This window comes from Hippichthys cyanospilos, chromosome 21 (assembly GCF_059441005.1).
Source record: "Hippichthys cyanospilos isolate Australia breed blue-spotted pipefish chromosome 21, RoL_Hcya_1.0, whole genome shotgun sequence".
Taxonomy (NCBI): domain Eukaryota; kingdom Metazoa; phylum Chordata; class Actinopteri; order Syngnathiformes; family Syngnathidae; genus Hippichthys; species Hippichthys cyanospilos.
The window spans coordinates 2,362,334-2,386,197 of record NC_142389.1 but is presented as its reverse complement, the minus strand read 5'-3'; the positions used below and the strand labels follow the sequence as shown (position 1 = coordinate 2,386,197).

General features: G+C 43.4%; 1 protein-coding gene across 1 annotated transcript in view; it reads right to left on the bottom strand.

Moving 5' to 3' along the window:
- Nucleotides 1–22,268, bottom strand: part of ext1b (exostosin glycosyltransferase 1b) — an 87,263-nt gene extending 64,995 nt beyond the window's left edge. Inside the window, exon 1 of the mRNA XM_088404428.1 lies at nt 20,496–22,268. Within this exon, the coding sequence (XP_088260554.1) occupies nt 20,496–21,436 (941 nt within the window). The 5' untranslated portion in view covers nt 21,437–22,268. The remainder of the gene's footprint in view (nt 1–20,495) is intronic.
- Between the last annotated feature and the right edge of the window lie 1,596 nt (nt 22,269–23,864).

Here is a 23,864-nt window from a genome sequence, read left to right as displayed (position 1 = left end):
ATTGAGAACGTTTGCGCACTGACCATAAATGTGACTTACACGGTGGACTGCGCCTAGCGTTAACATTGTAGCAAATGTCAAGCGCATAACAAGTGTAAAAGGCTCTGCGGTCTATTTTTTGCTTCTTCTTCTTTCGCATTGTCCCACAAGGCTGTTAAAAAAAAATTTTTACAGTGCGCAGCGGATGTTCATCATTTTATTCTTTCCTGAAAAAAGTTCCTATCTTCCGCTTCTTTCTCAGCTACATATCTTCACATCCTGCTAAGCCACCTCCACTACCACCTGCCTTTGCCGCCTCCTTCTCCTGGCAAGCGCAATGCCTAATGAGGCTCTGTGGGAACGCTCTCCGACCCACCTCCCCCAAGACATACCTCGCCGTGTGCTCTGCTATTTCCAAGACCAATCGCTCGCCTCGCGTATCACGTGTGTCAACTGCCCGAGCGGCAAACGCCAAACCAAGCCGTTGGAATACGTCAATCTATTTGCGCAAACGTTCGGTTAGGGGGCACGGGGACAGTACGCAGTACACGTTTGCAAATTCAGTGCACATTCTATTGTCATGTGTACAATGATAACAAATTACAAGCAAGTACTACAAAATACTATGTAATATATGCCCCTGTGTATCATACACTCAACCTCAAATCACCCTTTAAAAGCATTTTTTTCATTCTTCGTTGCTGCTAAAAGCTAATGTTGTAGCGGCTAACCCCCGCAGTCGCAATATTATATATATATATATGATTTGGGTTAATTTGGGATTATTAGATATGAAAAAAAGTGTCATTTACATTTACTTACTGTCAGCGTGTTTATTTCAGGGCATTTAAGATGTACGGGAGATGCGGCATGTGGCCTAGCTCTTCCAGATGAGATGCAACAATTTGCCTCTTTTACTTCCATCTTTTATTCAATTAAATGAGTCATTAAGCAAGATTAGTCGTGGCAGGTGGAGTTAATAATATTTCTGCGGCTGCAACTATTCCTTAAGGCCATGGGCGTATCTACAGTAAATCCTCAGCAACTCAATACTTGAGTATTGCCTCACTCGATTTAAATGGAAATTGTCTCCTTACGGAGGCCCGGTAAAAGGATAAGATACTTACACCAGATACATCATAGTGAAATAAGGATGCTGTCTCTGTGTTTTTATCATTAGGAAAAGTCTGGCTGATTATTTTACCAGTCGCGGGTAGGGAATGCATTACAACGCCGGAGATTGGATCTGTTTTGCTTTGTACATCCTTTCGCTACCTCTTTGTTTTCTCCGCTATTTCTTCGCTTTCTCTTGCACGCTCGCTCGCTGGCGCTGAGTCATACATTTAGCACCAAGATTGTTTTGTTCAGATCTATTTCCGGCCGCTTGATAATGGAGAAAAATGACATTCCGAACATAAACGGAGCAAAGTGAGCAAAAAAGTGCTCCGAGATGCTAACGTTTTGTTTTTAATGGTAATATGCGCTTGCAAGGTTTCGAAAGCATCCGCGACATTCATTTTCGCACTCATTTTCGCAAACGCTCATTTTCGCGTCATACTCCCGTCCTCAGTTGTTTGCATCTCAATCAATAACTGAACTCGATTGAACAAAATAAGCTTTTTCAAACGTTTAAACAAATAAGGCAAGAGATTCAAGTTCTACTTCTCAATAAGTGCATATTTTAATCTGCGTCCTCTTGTTTTAGTCGGCGCTCACGTTTTCATTTTTATCGAAACTTTTAAGGCCACTCCACCTCAACTCTTGTCAATTGTTTTGGGAAATCTCAAAAAAACTGCTTTTTGAAAAGCATTTTATTCAAAACGCAAATTCATTCCTTATAGACGACTGCAAAAGCGCATCCCGTTTTCATTTTACCTTCTGCTGACATTTAAAACTTTTCTTGAAAGTCCCGCAACAGTTTGATGGAAACACTGAGCCAGAGGGGAAAAGGGCACAATGTCTATTTTTAGTAGATTGCTGGCAAAAAAAAAACAATAAAACACGGAAAAAGTTATCAAAAGTTGGATGTAACTTTTACTGGCGTTTTGCCCAATTTCTTCGAAGCAAAAAAGCAGTCAAACTAAACAGTCATGGAAATGTTTCCTCCCTTCTTTCTCGCTTATTGTAATCTCCAAATTTAAGACATGCGATGTTTTAAAATAAACGACCTGTTTTGGACTTCGATCCAAACCCCGCTACCTTCAAGGAACGCAAACATTCAGCACGGGCGATTCTCGTCTCTTCGCTTCTTATCCACATTCCATTTCGTCTTATGCCCGAGGGGTCAAGGTAAGTTCAGTTGATTCGGAGTGATCCTATTCAAGCTAATCCCATTTTGGTCCCTTATAGCGGTCCATCATCCCAACGTACTAGGATGAGAACTAAACTGGGTCGGGGGCGGCTTTCTTTAAAACGTTTTCTATAAAGGAAAAATAAAACCCAGATGTATTTTTCCCTCACGGACAAACGGTCGCGGCATTTTTCGAGCCGCACGGCAGGTCTCTGCAGATCAGCCAAAGAATGTGACTTCTCACACGGTGGCTGGGCTGAGCTTTGAGCTTTGATCCCCCGCTGAAGAGATTCGGATTTTCCGGAGCAGTGAGTGACGGGTCAACGAAAGGGGTTGGCACGGGGGAAAGCTGGGTGGTTACTAAGGCAAAAAAAAAGGGGGGGGGGGGGGGGGGGTTGGGGGGGGGGAAATTAGTTGGAGGCTTGCGGTGGGGAGGGGGTCCACCACACATTCTTATTTTTCAATTCCTTTCTCTCTTGGAAGCTGCCAACTTCACTCAATGAGACGGCGGGGATGTGGGGCAATAAGACTCGTCTGTAGTTTCGGGAGGTATTTCGCCGCCGGAGATGTGACGAGACGGATCCTGAACAACGGTGGTGACGCGCATGTCTAATTAAAATGAGAGAGCTGTGACTCGGTCTCGGGGTCGGAGCTCTTGATGCGGCGGGTCCGGCCTCTGCCGAGCGATTCCGCACTCCGGCTGCCTGCTCACGCCATCCCTCCACGCCCTTCATTTCCTTTCCCAGCGGACATCCTTTGAAATGGCCAACAATAAGGCCAAAGTCCACACCTCGCTTTTCCTCTCAAACTAATTTTTCCCTGGCGCTGGTTCATCAGGCTATACGCTCCCGGGGAGTTTGTGCTGATTAGGGACAAAAATGCCTAGCGTCTCCTAAGTAGGGTGGTTGAAACCATAAATCATGATTCTGTTATTATAAATAGCAAAAGCCAATGAAATATCGGACTTTAGTTTATCTTTAAAAAAAAAAAAAAACTACTGGGATCCATGTAGAAAGTTGCGAGGCAGATGCAAGCGCCGAAAACAATGTTGCAACAATGAAATGATTTGAATTTTCAATGTTTTACTTTTGACACAGCTGAATATCAAATTGTCTAAAAGCCCTAAAATTCATCATCACTATCAAAAACGCCCAACAGCTTTTCCTATTTCAATGTATGGACATAACTCCCAGATGTACTCTTTTTCTCCCACGTCATCTGTTTAAACACCTTCGTTATTGTTGCTTATCATCTTACTTGGGATATTCTCCCAAGCTTTCTTTACTCAAGTAACGACTGTGGTGAGATCAGAGCGTGGAAGCTTGCCCTTTGCTGTGTTTCTTTAATATGGCGGTTGAAAATGAGGGGGGAAAAACTTAGGCCTTGCCTACTTGTAGCCGAATTCTTGCAAACTGGCTGTTTTTTTTATTTATTTTTTTTATTTTTTCATAAATATCATTGCATCATCGTGCTACTCTTTTTCCCGCCAAAGACGCAGATACTGGTGACGTCAGAGACGGGGGTTCTTTCTGATTGGACAGAATTTGGCGACACGACTGCCGCCTAGGCAATTAGCATGCTTGTAAGTGGAAGAAACCGTACTGTGCCAGTTAAATGTAGACAAGGCGGTCAAGATATACGCTAACAGTTAGCGGCTAACTGATTATCAAACAGTTGTATATTTGCCAATAATTCATTACGTTTTGCAGTTTTATCGACTCCAATGTTTTGTTTTTCGTTTTGATCTAATGCCGTAGATTAAACGGGGGATTGCTGTTCTTCAGCAACATCCTGTTAAAGCAAGACTACTAACCCTCGCGGTCAATCCCCGGATTCTGTGGGAAAGCAAACAAATGTACAGTGCGTGCCCTCTTAACTAATCCCCTCAGGAAATGCGCAAAAACAAAAAGGGGCTGTGATGCATGAGTGACATTTTAAGATGATACAGCTGGGTTGTTCCTTCAACATTTTCAGCCAGTCTCTTTATTGAGGACCTTCTCGTTAAGCTTGATTGTCCATGAGAATCGCCGCATTAACGGTCTGTTTATGACACCATCCCCTTTCCAGATAAGGGAAATCCTTCCGCGTCAAAGTGACATGTAGGAGTTTTAAAAAAAATGCCCAGACTGAAAATCTAGCATAGAATGACTTCTGGAAACAAACAGCGGTCGGTGCTGACCACATTGGCTACAGCAGATGTTAGCCTGTGCTATGCTGCGGCTTTAAACAAACACAATCACACACGTGTACTGTACATATATAGTACATGCATATTAATATGCCCACTCAGACCCGCCTGTTTTTATGTTCTGCTCATGAGCGAAAAAGGTCTTGGTGGGTCCACAAATGCATCTTCGCTGTCCATGTAAAGCTCCTCCGGTTTCATACCAAGGGTCAAACGTTGTCCCTTTGTCTCTTGACTTGACTGTTTATGTTTGGGGTCTCAGTTCTAACCGCGGTTTGGTGTTTTTTACAGTGTGAGGCGGTTTTGTGAGTCCAACACTGACTTTGTCACACTGTGGCCCCAACTCGCTTTGTCACCCTGTTAATTTCTCCTTTCCACAATCTCCCCTTGTCTCCCTCTCTGTGTCTGCCTCCCCGACCCTGCTGTGTCTCATTTTGTGCTCTATTGTTGGAAGCGAGCGAGTTTACGGCGGAGCCGGTCAGCCCCAAAACACAAGAAGGGGTCGGCGCGGTCGCAGCCGTGCGTGACAGATACAATAACCCCTACAGCGGAAGCACCCATGTGCTAAATTGCTGCCACAAATGTTCTTCCATCAGGTCACCGCAAGACCATAAGAGCCATTCAGCTATTTCAAACCATGACGTACTTTCTTTTCCCGTTACATAATTGCACTTCGCCGATGTCCATCAAACTCTGTTAAAAGTGGGTGATTGATGAGGAGATGATACTGTGGACCTGGGGTGTCCGAATCCGGTCCTCGAGGGCCGGTAACCTGCGTGTTTTTTAGGTTTCCTTCCCAGACACGCCTGATTCAAACGACCGGGTCATCAGCAAGAACCTCATGATGATCCTGATCATTTGAATCAGGTGCGTCAGGGAAAGAAACCCGGAAAGGATGCAGGACAGCGGCCCTCGAGGAGCGACTTTGAAGTCAAATCGTAATAAACGCTACGAGCCCAAAGCTCGAAAAACAAAACTACGATTGTATGATTTAAACAAACTGCAGCATTTTTACCAAGTTACTGAGATTGCCATTGTTTACTTTTCACCAAACGTTGACTCACATGGCGTGCCAACTCACACTCCAAGAATACACTCATTATTGTTTGTGTGGGAACTTGAATGATGGATATTGCGCTTGTAAAGACATAAAACCAACTGCCAGCGGAAAGTTGCTCAAGTGTCAAGATATTTCCCGCGAATAGCTTGTATTTCGAGATAGCATGTTTGGGCAAATGATAAAACAGCCAGCGAGGATTTTGACATTTATCTGCAAGAACAAAATGAATGGCGTTATTCCGTTGAGTTAAAAGCTTTCGGTGAAAGTTCATAGACACGACGCGGAGACGATCGGCACCGCCTCACAGAGTTCCTAAAATTCATGACAAAAACCTACCTATTGTGATGTTGAACTGCATGAATTTCCACAGGCTAATAAACGTGGCTACGACTGAGAGGAGGAAGATGTAAACACATCTGCAAACTGTTGTGGGTGGCCGCCAGTATTCCGCAGGCCAAAACGGAGCAGCTGTGTAATATAAGACCTTTGCAGTCAAGGTTTCCCCTTTCTGTGCCATACTAGCTTTCTATGTATTTGTGTAAATACCCTTCCATGCAATAACAGACTGATAAAGAGTGACAGTGTGACACATATGGCCTTGATAAGGTCATGTGGGCTAACGTTAGAAGACAATTATTAACCGTGGCTTCCGCGTAAGTCAGACTCTGAGTGTCTTACACTTCAGGGTAAAAAACGAAGAATGCTTCAGTATGTCAATGATACATTTATTTGTTAGGTGGAGATGTATTAGTTGTAATACAACTCGGATTCTGTCCTGAACACATCGAAACATTGATACCGAAATCTTTCTTCTACAATGGAGCTTAACAAGGAATATCTAAGCAACTGCAAGCGAAAGTGGAAAATATGAGCTGTTTCCATTCACTAGGGAAAATGTTGGACAGGAATTTGTAATATGTCTGTGGGAGTATTTTTCCATTCGTGTGTGCGGTCAGAGGTCAGTGATGTTCGGCGGAAGTGCCAACAATTTGAATTCTCAGGCAGTCATGCATGGTCATTCTTTGGCAGTGTTGAGAGTAATGCATTACGAAATTAATGTAATCACTGTCATGCGTTACTTTTTGCTGTAACGCGGTAGTGTAATATACGACACACAAAAAAAAGTAAAATTTTACTTGTTACAAATGAGAGTAATGAAATGTATTTCAATGCATTTTTAGCCTGAAAGTGGTGGATTTTTCCCCCCCAAATTCGCCAACAACACCGCAGGAAAAACAGAGCGAGGTGGATTTGAACTCGGGCCCCTGAAAACTGCGAGGAGGACGTGCTAACCGCTGCTCCACCGAGCCGCCCACTTTTTTGGGGGGTTCTACATTCATATTGCTAATTTCGACGACACAACATGAATCAAAGCATGGAATTTCGGGCATGTATCAAATTCAAATCATAAATATGAAAAGGATTAAGATGGTATTTCTGTGACTGGAGAAGTTGTGATTTATTTAAAGTATAATGATATAAAATGGAATAAGCAAAGCACACGAAGCAACTTCTGTGATGCTCCAGCAGAGTCCATGGCGACAGTTCTCAGATCTCCTTGCATTAGCTTTTTTTTTTTTTTTTTTTTTTTTTAAGAAATATAGTCTGTGTGTTGCCTTTCCCAAAAGCCGTCCTCTAAAAAGATTATCAGCATCCAGAGAGTGACGCCGCCGGCTTTGAGACTCATTTGGCCTCACTACAAACTTCACATTAAATGCAATTTAATGAATAATGAATCTCCTCAGCTCCGCACATGAGTAAATTCATTCAGTCGTCAAATCAAAACAGACCCCTTAAGGTAGCTAGCTGAGGCTGGAAAAAGATTCAAATGAGATGTTCTCCATGTCACAGACAGAAAAAAAAAAAAATCTGATGCGTTCATGGTGAGGAGCAAAAATATTAGTTAAAGCTAGCACGCTGCCTATTTCACCCACCATAGAAGCACCGCTCTAGGGTTGCATGGCTAATGTCTGTGTGGAAAAGCTGCCTAATATGAGTAACCCCCCCCCCCCCCCCCCCCCCCGAAAAAAAATACATATATATAAATGAATAAGAACTCTGCATGCTAATACATTATTCATGTTCTGTTTCTTCTTCAAATGAGTAGCCACACTTACAGCCATGACCAGTTTTTTGACTAGTCGAGACTGCCGAGTATACCGGAAGGAAGACGTGTGTTGCGTGTTGATAGTGAGGAAGACTCCGAGTAGTAAGGTTGCCCGAAGCCTTAAAAAAGGAAAACACTGATAGGAGAACAAGGAAAAAAAAAATACAAAAAGTACTGAATGGGTCCTTCTTTGTTATAAAGGACAGACACTGGCCTCGCACCATGCAAACTCACACACACACACACTTGCACAGACGGCAGAGTAAACCTAACACACACGTGTCTAGATTTCTGTCTGTCCTACTGCCGGGTGCAGTGTAAACATTTGTCTGAAGAGTTTGCACGACAAACTAAATCTCTACAATTCACAACTAAAGCTAAAACACTAGCCAATCGCGCGCATAACTGAAAGTTAGGAGCAAAAGCTTTGCGTATTCCCCACAAAAATCTTCAATCCCAGGAGAATATAAGCGTGTTTCGAGACAGCGAACTATGTAGCTGCGAGCAAATACTCCCAAGTTACCAGATACCCTCGAAACCGCAGCGCGGCAAACAGAAGCGCTTCCTTTTACAGGTGCGCACATACACATCCGAAAAATCTCTGGAGAATTTGACCTCTTACCTCAATATAAAGGGAATGACGCTGAACAATGTAGTAAACCGTATAACCACCCAAAAAAAAAATCCCGTGACACACTGTAAGGGACATTCTTTAAACCATAATGTAGATGAAAAGCCATTGCACTCATCTATCTAACCATCGTAGTCGGTTGAAAACGTACTTTCCTTTTTAAAATGAAAATGATAATGTCAACAATAACAAGGCTGTCCTTCACGGTCACAGTTATGTCTTAATATGAGGAAAATCAGCGCATTTTGCATATAAGCAGTCGTTTCCACCAGGGCGCTCGTTTTTTGGGGATTTGCCTGTTTTTGCTACAACTGGATTTCAAGTTAGGAGGAACTGAAGGTGCTTTTACAGCCAAGAGTGATGGAAAAGTGAGGTCACTGGAGACTTGACGATTGCTGACTCGTTCAAATGCTGAACTCGTTGAAATACCCAATCAAGTAAGCTGATTTTTTTTTGAACTAAAATGAAATGGTCGCAAACAAAAACAAATAATGCAGCGAGTTTCCATAGTCAACGGCGACCCTAAAGAATAAACTGCAAATTTGAACAAAGAGGTTTACATTGATATTTAAAAAAGGCCGATACCAATATTGCCGATAATCGGTTTACTCCTAGTTGAGAAATTCTACGTATAATACGCAGGAAGATAAACTGTACCGCCGGAACGTTTCAACATCCCTCTTCAAAAGTAATAGCGTTCTGTGATGACGGGAATTTATCCCTGACAAGTTTGACGACGACCGGAGAATGGTGGGTGGCGCCGATAAGGAAAACGTTGATTCGGCGGAAGCCCGGCGGAAAATCCTCGGCCCGCGGATTCCCGTCAAAGGGGAAAAGCATTGCATTGGAATTTATTGCGGCTTTCCATATGAACACATCAAACATTGTTTGTAATCTCATTCACAATCCCACCTTTTCAGACGCTCGCTGTGGCGGCGGTTTGATGAAGGGGGGGCTTTTCTCGGCCTGATTTATTTGAACATCTCTGTGATCTGAACATGTGGGCCAATGATTTCACGTCACCGTCTGTGTGTTTAGACAATACGACGTGTCCTTATGATCGACGCAACAAAGGAAGTCACTTTTGGATCAACAAAGTGCATCTTTTCTCCCCCTTCTGGGTGCCACTCTACGCCGTGTCAAAGAGAAGATGCAGACTCTCTGATAACAAAGCGATCTTGTGTCACTATCTGGGGATATAAGCGCCCACATGAACATAAAAATAAACTAGAAGAATGGCGCTCTGCGGAGCAAAGGCCCCCGTCGAGATCAAATAACGGCAAACGCGCTGAGATTATTGAATGTCATTCCTGCAGGTGATAAAAATGCACAATACAAGGTAAATGCCGCAAAAAAATTCAATGTCAGCAACATCGTGGGAACATATACACCAATTATGGGGTAGTACGGGCCACGTTTAGCCCATATCGACCGAAAGCGCCCACTGTTTTGTTAGATTTGTACAACAAAAGATGCATGTTGTCTAAACTTTCGCAAAAAAATAGGATAACTTTCATATGTGAAAAGCTGTTGAGTAAAAATATGCTTAAAGACATTACAACAAAGCCTTTTTTCTTATTTAAATTGACACCAATATTGTCTTTTTCTGAAAAAAAAAAAGTTTCCAGGCGATCATCACATACATACACACACACATATATATATATATATTATATATATATATATATATATATATATATATATATATATATATATATATATATATACACACTTTTAAGAAAGCAGTAACCTTATGACCTTTTCTAGCAACATTTTCTGTGCTTTGACGACAGGAAAGTGTTCACACACACGCTAGCAGTTTTTTTGGGAATGGGGAGACCGACAGGAACAAGTAAATGGACGCATTAAAGATGGACTAACCAGTGGGAAAAAAAAAATGCCGACAAATATCAAACCGCAGTGGAAATGACTCATACGCTGAAAAATGTTTCCATCTGTGATGTCATGAAATCATGCAGACGCTCTGTTTAAAAGAAAAAAAAAATCTAGGTCCTGAGAAGCTTTTCATGAGACTTTTTTTTTTTACTTCTATGCAATATTAAGAACTTGTTTATGCGTGGGCTTTTAGACTGTGGGAGCGTGATGATGAAGTAAAAATGCGAGCTGAGAAAACAGACGAGCGGAATTAACTCATGATGAGTGTGGGTGTTAATTTATAATATCCAGCATCACCACCGGTGGCGACACCAAGCCGAAAATTTGCAGATATTCCTCCTGCGCCTTCTTAAAAGGACGCCCGTCCAACTCATGAATAAATATCATGAAAGTGAAGCGGCACGCAAGCTGCCAAGGCAACTGGGAAAACCCTGATAAAGCAAAATGATGACTTCCTTCCTCTTTAAGGTCAATCACGCACCCATGCTCTCTGTGATGCGTTCCTCCAGCCAAACTCATTCCCCCTCCCTTGTTTATTTTGACTCATCCGTTGATCGGCGAGGTGCGATGGAATCCGCCGAACGAGAGCCCCCGCCGGCCGTCGGAGCCAAAAAGAAAATGGCGGCCAAAGTCTCGGACGGGGAGGCCTAAAACACGAGCCGGCGACAAGAGGCCCATATGGCGAGGGCTGCGATGTCAACAAGGCACAAGTGTTTCCTCGGGAAGAGAGTAAACTTGAGCACAAAAGGCCCCCGTTGCAACGTTTACACCCGGGGAGCGGAAGTCAAACGGAGTCATAAAGCACCGAGGACCAGACGGGGAAAACGCAGCCCTTCCATCAGCCTAGCAGGCAGCCAGATCCGTCCCAACAAAACACTCTTTCTCCGCTTCAAGCCTCGGCCCCTTAAACAGTGAGCTGTGCACACATTCTTCAGTGACATAATGCTTTTTTAAGCTATTGCCCTCTTCAACTCCGAGCCTCCGCCGCCCCCTTCCCGTCGTCGTCACCTTGACTCAGATTACCCCCTTCTCCCAATTACTATTTGAATATGAATACCAGCAGAGGGGGAAACGCGTTTGTTTCCGCTCTCGAGGCGGCGAGAAGTGAGAGGGGGGAAGGTCAACGTGCGAACCGACGGCGAGGATCCGTCGCCATTGATGTGCCTGTCGGTAAATGTATGCCAAACGGCCTCCCCGGGGCCATAAAAGCTGCCATTTTGCGGGGTTGTAAAAAGCCACCCCGCCCCCATTTTTCCCCCAGTGGTGGTTACGACGCCCAGAGGGACAAAGTTGCTCAAAAGAGGGACAGGTCGGGTGTCTTATTTTGTAGGAGTTTTGAGATCTGGCGCCTGTGGCAAGCCATATTAAATGTAGGCCATCTTTTCTGCCCAATGCCCCCTTTGATGAGATAAATCTGGTCAAGTGGGCCACAGTGGCAGTCGCTCAAGAGGAGCGAGCAACCCCTGGGAGCAGTTGGAGAAATGGTGACCCCTCACTTCCTCTCACTCGGCTAACCTTCTCATGCAGTAAACGCAACAGGTCAGACGGATAAAATCAAATGTTTACGTGAGGTATGAGAATAATGGAATTCGTTCAAAAACAATATTTTACTGTCTGAGATCACAAAATTCGTCAGCTTCGGTTTAGGGTCAGGAGATTTTCTGTCCTAGTAGAGTAGAGCAGAAGGTGAACTACATCCTACACTGACCACCTGACTGACAGCAGAATCGATATGAATCAAACTGAGTGAGAATTAGAGCTGAATGATTTTGAATGACGATTTGTATGTGCTAGCCGGTCGCCAAAACGATTTTTTGCAAAATGACTCGAAAAGTTCCAAAACAATTGAATCACCTGTGGCACAGAAAATAGCTTAACATTGCATTTTATTCCCGAAAAAAGGTTGCATTCGTTTAAACGACTACCCAGCCTGCACGGGAACCGAAAATAACAAAAGACGCGTAGAAATTAAGAGACACAAAGCAGACTGCCTGAGAGAAAGTTATTTGAAGTCCTTAAAAACAAAGAAACATTTTATTTAACGTGCCACAAACTTGTTTGATTTTAACACGGGCTACTCGGGAAGAACGATAGCATTGATCCCGGTGACTGAGAGCATTTTGGATTGACAGTAAAGAGGATATGCGCACAAAGCTGTGTTGCCCCTTCTCAGCATGCCCTACTCTGCATTGGAAAACCAGAGACAATTTAATACGTTTCTAAAAGAAGAAAAAAAAAGACACACGGTATAAGTCAGAGCTCATTTTGCTCACTAACCACGCAGACGGGAGCCGTGTCTTTTAATCCTTTTCCGAGAGAGATTTTAATGGGGAGCCGATCACCTGTCTCTTCTGATCATCGCTTTTCGCTCACCCGTCTTCTTTTCTGCACCGTCCCAAAAAGGAAACCGCAAATCTTGTGCCGGTTTTCTAAAATGTATCAGCCTGATCTAAAGGACGATACAAAAAGTAGACATCTTCATCTGTCGCTTATGAGTTAATTCTTTTGACGAGTTTCCAGACGATCATCACACATATATATATATATATATATATATATATATATATATATATATATATATATATATATATATATATATATATTCCTCAAGTTCCTCAAACTAGTTGAAATGGACTTGGCATCCACCCGAAAATTATTTCCCACTCTTACCCCCCACAACATGGCCGCAAGCACCTTAAAGGCCAGAGGCGGCTTGGCTGCACTGGTAATCCCTCAATGAATGTGGGTCACCGAGTGGGGCTTTGCCTTCCTCGCTAAGCAAGGGGACAGACAGCGGGGTCGTGACCCCAGTCTTCCAGGGTGCACTCGCACACACATGCTCCTGTTCGCACGGCCATTTTAGCAGGACAAAGACCCAAACGGGGATGTGCACGTACGACAGATGGGGAACATGTCACAGACGACAAAAAAAAAAAAACAAAAAAAAAAACATTGATGCAAACATTGAAGACAAGTGAAAAATATAGCCGAATTTCTTCCAGGGTTAACAGATTAGTCAACCGTGCATAAAAACTGAAAAAAAAAAAAGACCGTAACAACTATTTTACCTAAACTTCAGCTATTAGATTTTGATGTTAGACTTGACAGACACGGAACTCAAGCGTTTCCAACACTTGCTAACGCCGTCCTTAAACCACATAGCATCTACTGTCTCGTATTATGTTAATTTATGCAATTCACATTCACTTTTAAATACTATATATTAACACCAAGGGCAAATATTGATTAATGCCACAGGCTCTTTTGATTTGATTGCATCATTTATTTCACTTTTAAATACTCAATATTAGCACCGACGGCAATGATTCCAGTGGAAAAACGAGTTCTGACAAATTGGCAGGTGGACCCAGGCGACATTCTTCAAATAACTCTGAAATTTTACTCCAAAATGGTAAACTAGCGCGCAGCTTATTTCATAGCCTTTGGCTCCCGTATTTCTTACGCAAACACACACACCCAAATATCAAAGGGTTCCAATTAGGCCGCGTGCGACATGCTCAAACTAATTATATGGTGCATCATTAACATTCCCCGTCACAAGGTGATGCGTTATCTAAGGGAGACCAGGCGATCATGAAATATTCATGATTTATTCATCTGACAGCGAGAAAGACAAACACGGGGAACCCAAACAGAGTGACGCCCGCTTTTGCCACGGAGAACAGGAGCAACACGATTGTGTGCTTCTGGCTCGTCGTTCCGCATCTCCAAGAAGGAGTCCTCTATCAGACGACGGCGTGCTGCAAAATTCCCGCTCAAAGCCGTGTTTTAGTGAGATAACGCCGAAGGGAAGTGTCGCTTCCTTCGCTTTCCTTCACTTGGCCCACCTGAATTCCCGCCTCTCCACTCGTTTCCTGTCGTGTCACCAAAATGTCACCTCGTTTGGAAACGCGTGCGAGTGCGGCGAGAAGCCACGGCGGGCCCAACCGAACGCGTTTTCGCCATTGTTTCGACAGACAGGAAAAAAAGCGCCGAGGTGAGAGCGATGGAGGTGAGGGCGAGTACAACAGAGAAACGAGCAACACTATTGTGTGCTTCTGGCTCGTCATTCCGCATCTCCAAGAAGGAGTCCTCTATCAGACGACGGCGTGCTGCAAAATTCCCGCTCAAAGCCGTGTTTTAGTGAGATAACGCCGAAGGGAAGTGTCGCTTCCTTCGCTTTCCTTCACTTGGCCCACCTGAATTCCCGCCTCTCCACTCGTTTCCTGTCGTGTCACCAAAATGTCACCTCGTTTGGAAACGCGTGCGAGTGTGGCGAGAAGCCACGGCGGGCCCAACCGAACGTGTTTTCGCCATTGTTTCGACAAAGACCGGAAAAAAAAAAGCGCCGAGGTGAGGGCGAGTACAACAGAGAAACGAGCATCGCAAAAGCACTTTAGAGAGGATTTCCCCCGAGCAAGAACAATTTTTGCTGATGAAACCGCTGTAATAAAACAAGCGGTGTTCAGTTTGTGCTCCTGTCATTGCCACCTAATGGGAAGAAATTCAAAGCGCTATTTTCTGGGCCAAGCTTTTTTATTGCCGCGCACGCGAGCCACTCCGACGACGCGCAGCCAAAAGTATCAGTCATATCTCACTCGCTTCTACAAATTTCCTCTCGACATTTCCATTCCTGAAATGCCTCCGTTTTATTCACTTCCCATGGCCTCCGTGCGACCTTGATGGCGGCAGCCGTTGTAGTAGCACAAAGATAACTCAATCTCGAAATGCTTGTAAAGCAATTAGAAATGCAATACTGGTTTTACTTTGCGTATGGGTTGAAGAGATTAGCGCTGTGAGTAATGATTATTTTAAAAATAGGTTCATTTCTAATAGGTGAATTCGATGTAAACGTGAAAAAAAGTTTTAACTCCCATCCCAGTCTTTTTTCCCCAAAAAAGTATAGTGTAGAAAATGCACTAATATTGATTATGTCTCTGATAACGTCACTAAATAGGCAAAAATGTTGCACATATTTTTCGTGAATACAAGCCGGTATTTGTAAATGTTTCATTTTGATGCAGGCTGCAGCACAATGATAATCAATCTCACTCAATAAGATAAGACATTTTGAAGGTCTCTGAGTGATTAAATGAAATCATTTTTGATTAATTAGATTATCGACTTGTTGATATTGAAATCAAGCCGAATACTGTCCAAAAGCACATTTTAACGATGACTTAATCTGTTGATTATTTTGTTGTTTGATCAACGAATCCAAAATTAAAACATGTTTAAATTTCCATCTCTTTATTATAGGACTTATTTTCTAAGTAACACTGCAAGTGCAAATCCTTTATATTTTTGTTCGTCGTCAAAACTGTAAAACGTTTTCCAGTTGCAAATGTTGATTTGATCCAACAGAACAATAATATTTGAAAAAAAAAAAAAGTGAAATTATTTTACTCATTTTAATTTGCTAAATGATTGATTAATTAACTACCATAAATAGTTATAGGTTAATTTAGTAATTAATTAGTTTAGTAATTAATTAATCGATTATAGTCAGTGCAGCTTTAAAAAAAACAACAAAAATTTCTCGAAAATGGCATATGTTCACCATGTACTGCATGAAATACTTTTTTTAGAGTAACAACAACACGTTTACTGACATTTTAACGCGCGACGGAATATGTTCCTAACCCTCATCACAATTCCCGCCTAAATGCAGCCTGCGCTTCCCTTGTGACCGTGATTCCATTACAGCAAGCGCTTGGGTCGTCTCATTCACAGACATTGAAACGGCGCCGTTTCTACATCCGCCGCCATTAATTAGCGCAACTTTTACAAATCTTTCCGTTTTCGGGCGGCGAGGCGCAACAGAGGTGAAGCATTCCCAAAACAGCTGCGTACAAGGGACTAGTCATTAATGTAGGCCAATATGTCCTATAAGAAATAAGCACACATGCCTTAGTATGAAGAATAATGAGCACGTGTAGACACATAATTACCGTCTAACCCTCTAGACATTTTAAAGGGAAAGGGCTGAATTTAATCACCGTTTCTGGAGGCAGATAATAATTGTAACGCTACGCTGATGCAGCAGATGCAAGTCGGAACAGACGCGCTGCGTAATCCGCGACTTGAAAGCGCTTCAAGTGAGAACATTTTTCGCATTCTTTCGCCACGTTAGTAGATTTCCCGCGCGGTGGCACTTGAAATGTTTTGATGGTAAGCCGCCCGTCGTTAATGAACTATTTCCTCACCGTCTGCATGGCTTTACAAGCACCTGTTGGATTGCTAGCTTGTTTGAAACCGATAGCGGGCTCGATCATCAGGAGGTGCGTTGAGATTATTTGTGACCAAAATTGCTTTTGCATCCATCCGGGGCGAATGCGGTGCGTCACACCGACGTTGGCCGGTTTCTTTTGCTTAGCGCCGTTCCTTCGCGCGGCAAAAAAAGTTCAAAGGTCAGCGGGTGTAGAGCCCGTCTGATCCCGCGTGCGCTGTTTCCGTGGATGGAAACCATCAAATTTAAAGCATGTGTTCCACCGCGTCTGTGTCAGCGATAGCCGCGCTCAAATATATAGACGCATATATATTCCGAGCTCGCAGAATCAACAACTAACAGCTGTTTGGACACGTGAGCGCATTCCTGAGTCGGCCTCCTCACCCGCGGCCTGTTGGATGCACTCAAAATCAATTTAACTAAGAGGGCTGCGTCAGGCTTTCTGCAACCAAACGACTTTACATTCAATCAAAATGGAAAGCATGAGTTGATTGCGTTCGAACGAAGGAAGGGAATACGCCCGATAAACCGAGACAAAAGTATCGGGTCGCCCGGCGACCGCATCTGAAATGCATCAAGCTTACACGTGGCCGTTGCTCTTCTCGGCGCATGGAATCGAGCAACTCAAAGATTCCTGAAAGGAGTGCGGAAAATCACACGACCGCAACAAAAGCAAAGAAAAGCGCGCGGTACAAACTGTAAACGCAAAGGTGGATTATTTCCGTTTAAGCAGAAGGCGGAATTTAAATACTGCAGGCTGACTCTCTAAATGAAACCCACTATGAGTTGGAACATGAAAACCTTGTCAAATTCAGATTCATTCAACCACCTAAACACTCATCCAACTTCATTCATACCCAATCAGGTGATATACAAGTAGAATGCCAAGCAACTTTTTTTGTTTGTGTTTTGAAAGACAGAGAAGCTGAGGATGTGATGATTTGAGAATCGCGTATGAAATGACAAGTGCTCGCTTGTATGGTTTGTTTTTGGAGCGCTTCCTGATGCATGTCAGATTGGGCTGTGAAGAATGGGACATTTTGGAGTTCACGTCAAGTTCAACAAGTCGCCTACGCCACATTTCTTCCAACGGAGCACTTCAGTTTGCATTGTATATGTTCGACGCTTAAATTTTCCAAGTATGCGCGGGCGACGAGTTTTGTTAGCTATGTAAAGTGGGGCTATTGCTAATTGCGATCAACCACTCGTAGATTGACACTCAGCCGACATGCAAAAAAACATGGTGGATTGTCATGCACCCGACAAGAAAAAAAGAAAAAAAAAACACAGGTGCAAGCAATGGGGATAAAATATGTGTGAATTGATTGAAGTGATGCCAGTCGCATAATTATTTCCACTTCAATTAAAATAATTTCTTAATTTGATCAATTAAAAATACTTTTAACTGTAGGCAACATCAAAATACAGGAAGAAGCAAAAATCATTACGCAATATAGTAACACACCAGTGAGAACGATTGACATCATTTAAATAAAAAGTTCACGCGTCTGTAATATTAATGAATGAAGAAAATGCTCAATAAAGTCTCAAAAGAAATAAGTATACATTATGGAAGAAGGGGAGCTCTGGCGTTAAACAGAGAAATGCATTCTGGGAGAATTTCAATTAAAATTCATGTGAGCGACATCATAGCGTTTTCATGATGCATCCAAATACAGTCCGTATTTTGAGATTTTATCCGTTACAAACAGAAATATTAAGCTTTCTTAAACAGTCAACTGTTATATAATTAGCTTTAATAACACAGTCGATTAAGAGAAAAAAAAAAAACAACAATTGCAGGGCATTATGTGACAGCAGGAAGTCCCCAAATTGAATTCTTAAATTTACAAAAAATAGATTTTAAATGATTACGTTTGCCAATGCAACATTGGTAGTTCAATATGTCAAGCGACTGTCAGCGTGTCACAGCATTGTGCTGATTGATGACATTATCATAAAGGATATATGTACTAAATAATATATAGATATAAATGTACTGTATGTCATGACAATTACATTTTTTATAGGCTGAAAGGACGTCAAAAGGGTTCTTGATATTGCATTCATTTTAAGCTTTTTTTTAAAAAACATAGTTGTACAAACAGACTTTTAGATTTTGTAATATGTATAGTTCATATTTGATTATTTTGTTTTAATTGGGTTAGTTATAATTAGTTTTGAGAGTGTTTTTTTTTCTGATTAGTCTATTATTTGAATCACTTTGGGGGGTTTTTATTTCAAAGAGAATGTGTTATTAATATCTAGTGTTCAACCTTTCTTCACGTATATGCCTGCACGGTATGGAAATAAATGCATTTAAAACAACTTCCAAAAGGTCATGCATCATATTAAATTGAAAGACGAAATTATATTTGCATGAATAACTATAAAGTTCCTTTCAATGACCTATCTTTCTTCAAGTATTCCTATTTGTTTCATTTAATGAACAACGGGGTTTTTTTTCTATTCTTAGCTGCTCTAATTATATTTTATTTAGTTTTAATTAACCGCAATGACGTGAGTATGCTTATGTGCATTTGCACATTATTAAATCCATTCGTATTATGCAAGACTGCTATAGTGTACTGTCTTTTCATTCTGACTGTATTTACAAAAGCAGATATTATGATAAACACCGACTTCACAGACACGTCGATTGCACGCTCAAGTTCAAACGCAATAATTTTGACGAATGCTCACCGCAAGTATCAAAATATTTCATTATCATGAAAAATAATTTCGCATTCCGCGCACAGCTCAATCGTATTCTTCAGACGGATAGTCGATCTGAATTTATGGCGGCGGAGCATCCAAGTGCCTCGGTGTAACGCGACTATATGGAAAAGGCAACAAGGCGCAACTAATTATCTTCAGCATATTTAATGGTGGGGTTGGCCAGGGGGGCGGCCGCCGCACAGCTCCGCCCCGTAGTTCTTCTTCTTGACCAATCAGCGAACACCGATGAGTCTCGCGCTAACCTAACCTTTACTGTGCCACGCTGGGCGGTAGGGTGGCCATTATTATGATTCTGACATGGGAAACTCGCCTCGGTGTCGGGAACGTGACTCAACGCTTTCTAGTCCGACATGCACGGACAGGATTTGCTCTTTCTGCTCACTTGCCATGCGAACGCAGAGATCCTACAAGACCGCCATAACCGTGGTGCCAGCATTGTGCCACTTTGTGTGTTTACACAGAGAGGAAAAAAAAAAAAAAAACAACTCCTGGTATGTCTTGATGCTGTTTTGGTGTGCCGCAAAGGTTTCTCACAACCACAATCATGTATTGAGTAACAACGTCAAAGCATTTGGGCTGTCCCTTTATGAAAAATGCGACTCTGGCTCACTTGCCTGGCCCCCCCCAGAAAGGAAATGTCAAGCTCATTACTTCACATTCATTCGAAAGTCGTCGGCCATATTTTTTTCGGACTGAAAATATGCGGAGTCTTTTTTTTCCGACGTTTTCTCAAATTTCCCCTTCACCTTGACGGGGCATGTGCGTGCACAGGTGCACACCTACGCCCACGAGGCATGACGTGGACGAGCGCTGTTATCACACGCCCGAGCCCCTCCGGGTTTTAAAGGGCGGACCGTCCCCGGTTTGACCGACGCGGATGAAACGGAGGTCTCACAGGCGAGGGGAGCTCGACACCAGCGCGCCTTTTGGATGAAAGCGCGCCGAGCAGCTGCGGGAAATCATTATCACCTAGACAAATATGAAACCTTCAAAATTAGGGGTAGTCGACTAACCCCCGGGGCTCGGATGGAAACGATGACACAATCTTGGTAAAAACTAAAGCATTGCGACTGATTTATTTGCACTAAATATCTTTCTGGCTGAGCCTAACGTGTGAACGCACACCGCAGACAACTTCAGCCTCAGAGGGATGCTGATTCTGAGCTGAGGGGAGAAAAGGGGCGTGAGAGCTAATTAAGTTGGAAGAGATGTTTTACTGTGTTTCATATTTAAGAGGAAATGAGGTGCTATTACCTGCAGTAGGTGAGAATTACAACTCCCCAATTTGTTTCTGTTTAGACTGGTTTGTAACGACCGGGCGTTAAGGAGGAAAAAAAAAATCAAATTGTACACGCGACACAAGCTATTGAGTGACATACCTGTCATACTCGGCGTTGTCCTTGTCACATCGTGCGTCCTTGTGCTTCTGCCAGTCTTTGCCGTGCTTGCAGGTGGTGAGCAGCACCACGTCCTCGGCGTTGTGGACGTGATATAAGGCATTCCTGGTGTCCGAACCGATACCGGTCAGGTAGCGCTTCCCCTTGAAGACCAGCATGTACTTTCGCGAAGGAGGGATGTTGTTATATTTCAGGAAGCCCCTCTCCCCGCCGGTCCTCGGGTGTTCCTTGGGGTAAAGGGGGATGGAGACGTCGAAGTCGGGTCTGAAGTTCTCCGTGCTGATGCTGGCCTTGGCGAGCATCGCCTGACCGATGTCGAAGCCCAGATCTTCCGTGTAGTCCGGCCAAGTCCCAGAGTATAAGTTAAATATGAGATGGTTCCTGCCATCGTTCCACAGAGGCAAGTTCTGGATCTTGGTCTTCAGATTGTGGACGTACTGCGGAGACAGCTGGTCCCGGTCCAGGGTGTCCAAGCTCAGCACGAACAAACACGCCTGACCTGGGTCCGAGGTGTAAAACCTGGACCCCTCGATAGTGGACAAAATGTTCTGATAGCTCTCTGAGATCTTCTCCCCCTTCTGCTGCGGGTAAACATAAACTTTGAATCCATTCTTTTTACACATGGAAAAGTCAAAGCATGACTCCATTCGGCACCGTTTGCCTTTGTAAACACTCGTGTTCACGTCCCGGTCATGCTTGGCAGATGTGTGCACGTTATACTCCTCGGTGTCAGTCTGATCCCAGGGCACGAATGGTTGTAAACGGTCGGAGAAGTGAGGCCAAGGGGTATTGAGTCGGTACCCGCGGCGTCTGCTCTCATGCCGTCGCCCGCTCGCCGTTTGCAGCGGAACGGCTCCGAGGTAGAGAAGCGCCAGGCAAGCACCGGCCGACAGCAGGATCAGGTAGCGTTTTTTGGCCTGCATGTGTCCGGAGAACAAACGCGACTCGCTTCGGAATAAGAACAGCAAAGTGGCCCCGAGTCAGGCTCTCAGCAACACCGCTTACACGGCTCCATCCTCCGGCTGCCTCCTCCAAGGATCCCCAACCCCCCTTCTGCGTATTCGGTTCCCAAATCCAGCGATTGATCCAGCGCATGTGGGCGATTTTAAAAGTGGCTTCCCTTTCTCTCGCGTCTGAAGAGTTCCGGCATGTCCGAGGGTCTTGGCCGCACCGAGAAAGACGAGTGCCGCCCGAACCCCGAGCTCTTGCGCGGCGCTTCTCCCCACTCTCATTCAGAGCTTTGCAAACGGAAAAGTGCCCGTGTGGGATGCCGCTCCCTCCGGGTAAACAGCAGCGGGGGTCCCACTGGGTCCCCTCGGTGGAAAGCTCGCCCGCTCAACTCGATCTAACACATTCAGCGAGAACGTAGGAGCGTAGTCCGCGCCGCAGCCGTGCTCCGTCCCGAACCGCTCGGCGTGATTCGACGCTGGCTTTCCCTTTCCCCCCCGATCACTCCATGCTTCTCCGTGAAGGTAAACGCGAGAAGCGGCGACGAGGAGCGGAGCGATCAGTTCAGCTGCACCGGCATAACCTGACGAATCCCGGCATTGCTCTTATCTCCAACTAGCTCCACAATCGGCCGAGATGCGCTGATAGAAAATGGAGCTCGGCGGCGGCGCTTTAAGTTCTCTCCTCGACCTAAAAAAAAAAAAAAAAAAAAAGGCTGACGTCGCACTACGCCGATGCTCGGAAACGTTCCAAAACAATAAAAGGTGGAATTCCTCAGTCCGAGTGACCCCTTCTCGACTGCTCAGTTGTTCCGTTTGTTCCTCGCTAACATTCCAATCGCGACACGACTGCAACTGTCTTGACGTCCCATCCGCGCTCAGCTCCGCGGATGATTGGTCCGCTGCAAAGCGGAAAAGGCGGGACTTCGAGCCATGCACCCATTCATAACCGGTGCGTTCCGCATGTGCAAATCATCTCATTGTAAAGCTTGGAGGTTGTTTGGAGAGGTGCCAGGGGGCATGACACCCTCCAATGAAACCACAAGTTGCAGTCAGATATGACTCAGTAATGTCTGCGCTCCTGACCGGATCAAACGGTTTTTTTTCATATTTGTTCATCACGCTTTGTCCTCATGCGCGGTAACGAGAAAGAAAACAAATAATACCATTATAGTATTCTATAATTATTATTGCGAATTATTGCGTCCTCCCTTTTTTCGATGCATTTTACTCTTTTAGCGACATACACTTCTAGTCAAAAGTTTGAGAACGCCGAATTCTATTTCAGGATGTTTGTTTATGTGCTTTTATTTTTTGAACTTTTGAGAAAAAATTTTAATATTCGGGGGGAAAACTAAAAATCGTAACACTGATGGCAGATAAACAAATAGAACGCGCTTATGAAATCCAATTTCTTGGGGTAATTTTGGGACATAAACTCGACTGCAAATGTCATGTAAATCGCGTCACAAATCTATCCAAGTGTGTTGCATTATCGGAGAAAGCAAAACATCTTCTAGACTGTTGACCATTAAAAAAAATCTTGAATTGCACAATAATGCTTAACTCATCAACATTATAAAGAAATATTGATGGACTTCAAACACAAAAAATGTTTTTTCAAATACAACGTTTGATCATTTAGATTATTTCTAAATAATCAGATTATTTCTGCATGAGGCTTGGGAAGAAAGCGGTTTCATGTTTGACAATAAATCCTCTAAAGGTGTTTCTTTTGAACGATATTATGCAACAACATGAGGTGGACTTTTCTGAAGAAAACTTCATTTTCATTGAAGAATCAAAAACTGAAGAGTACGCAGCTGCCTAAGGTAAAACTTTGGACTTTAATATTTCAAAGATTGAGCGTACATGCTTGTATACAGATTGATCTTTTATTTTTAGATGTTTTCTGCTTTCATTTCATCTACTGGTAAAAACAATTTGTACTCAGCGTTTTACAACTTTTGCTAAATCATGTGGACTTGTTACTATTTGCAACCTCACATGATGGCGCCACGAAAAACAATGAGCGGTAAAGTCAGCGGGGACAGCAGCAACGTGATGGAGTGTGAACCACCAAAGGATAATGACAATCCTGCAACCTGTACAAAGAAGCAAGATATTTTCATTCGTGACTATTTACATTTATTGTATGTGGTTGGATCCAAAACTAGTTTGTGGAGAATTAGTTGTGTCTCCTGTGTAAAACAATTCTTCTGGTGAAGCCTAAAATATCCCTCGAAAGGACGCATACCTGGTCTATTGTAATATTTTTTCATTTGCTAATTTAATCTTTTTTTCTTAGTTCACAATTAACGCATGCTCTTTTGCGGCGCCAAGTTTTTTTTTTTTCTTTTTTAGCATAAGCACGATGTAAGATTATATTTCTGGATACTTATAT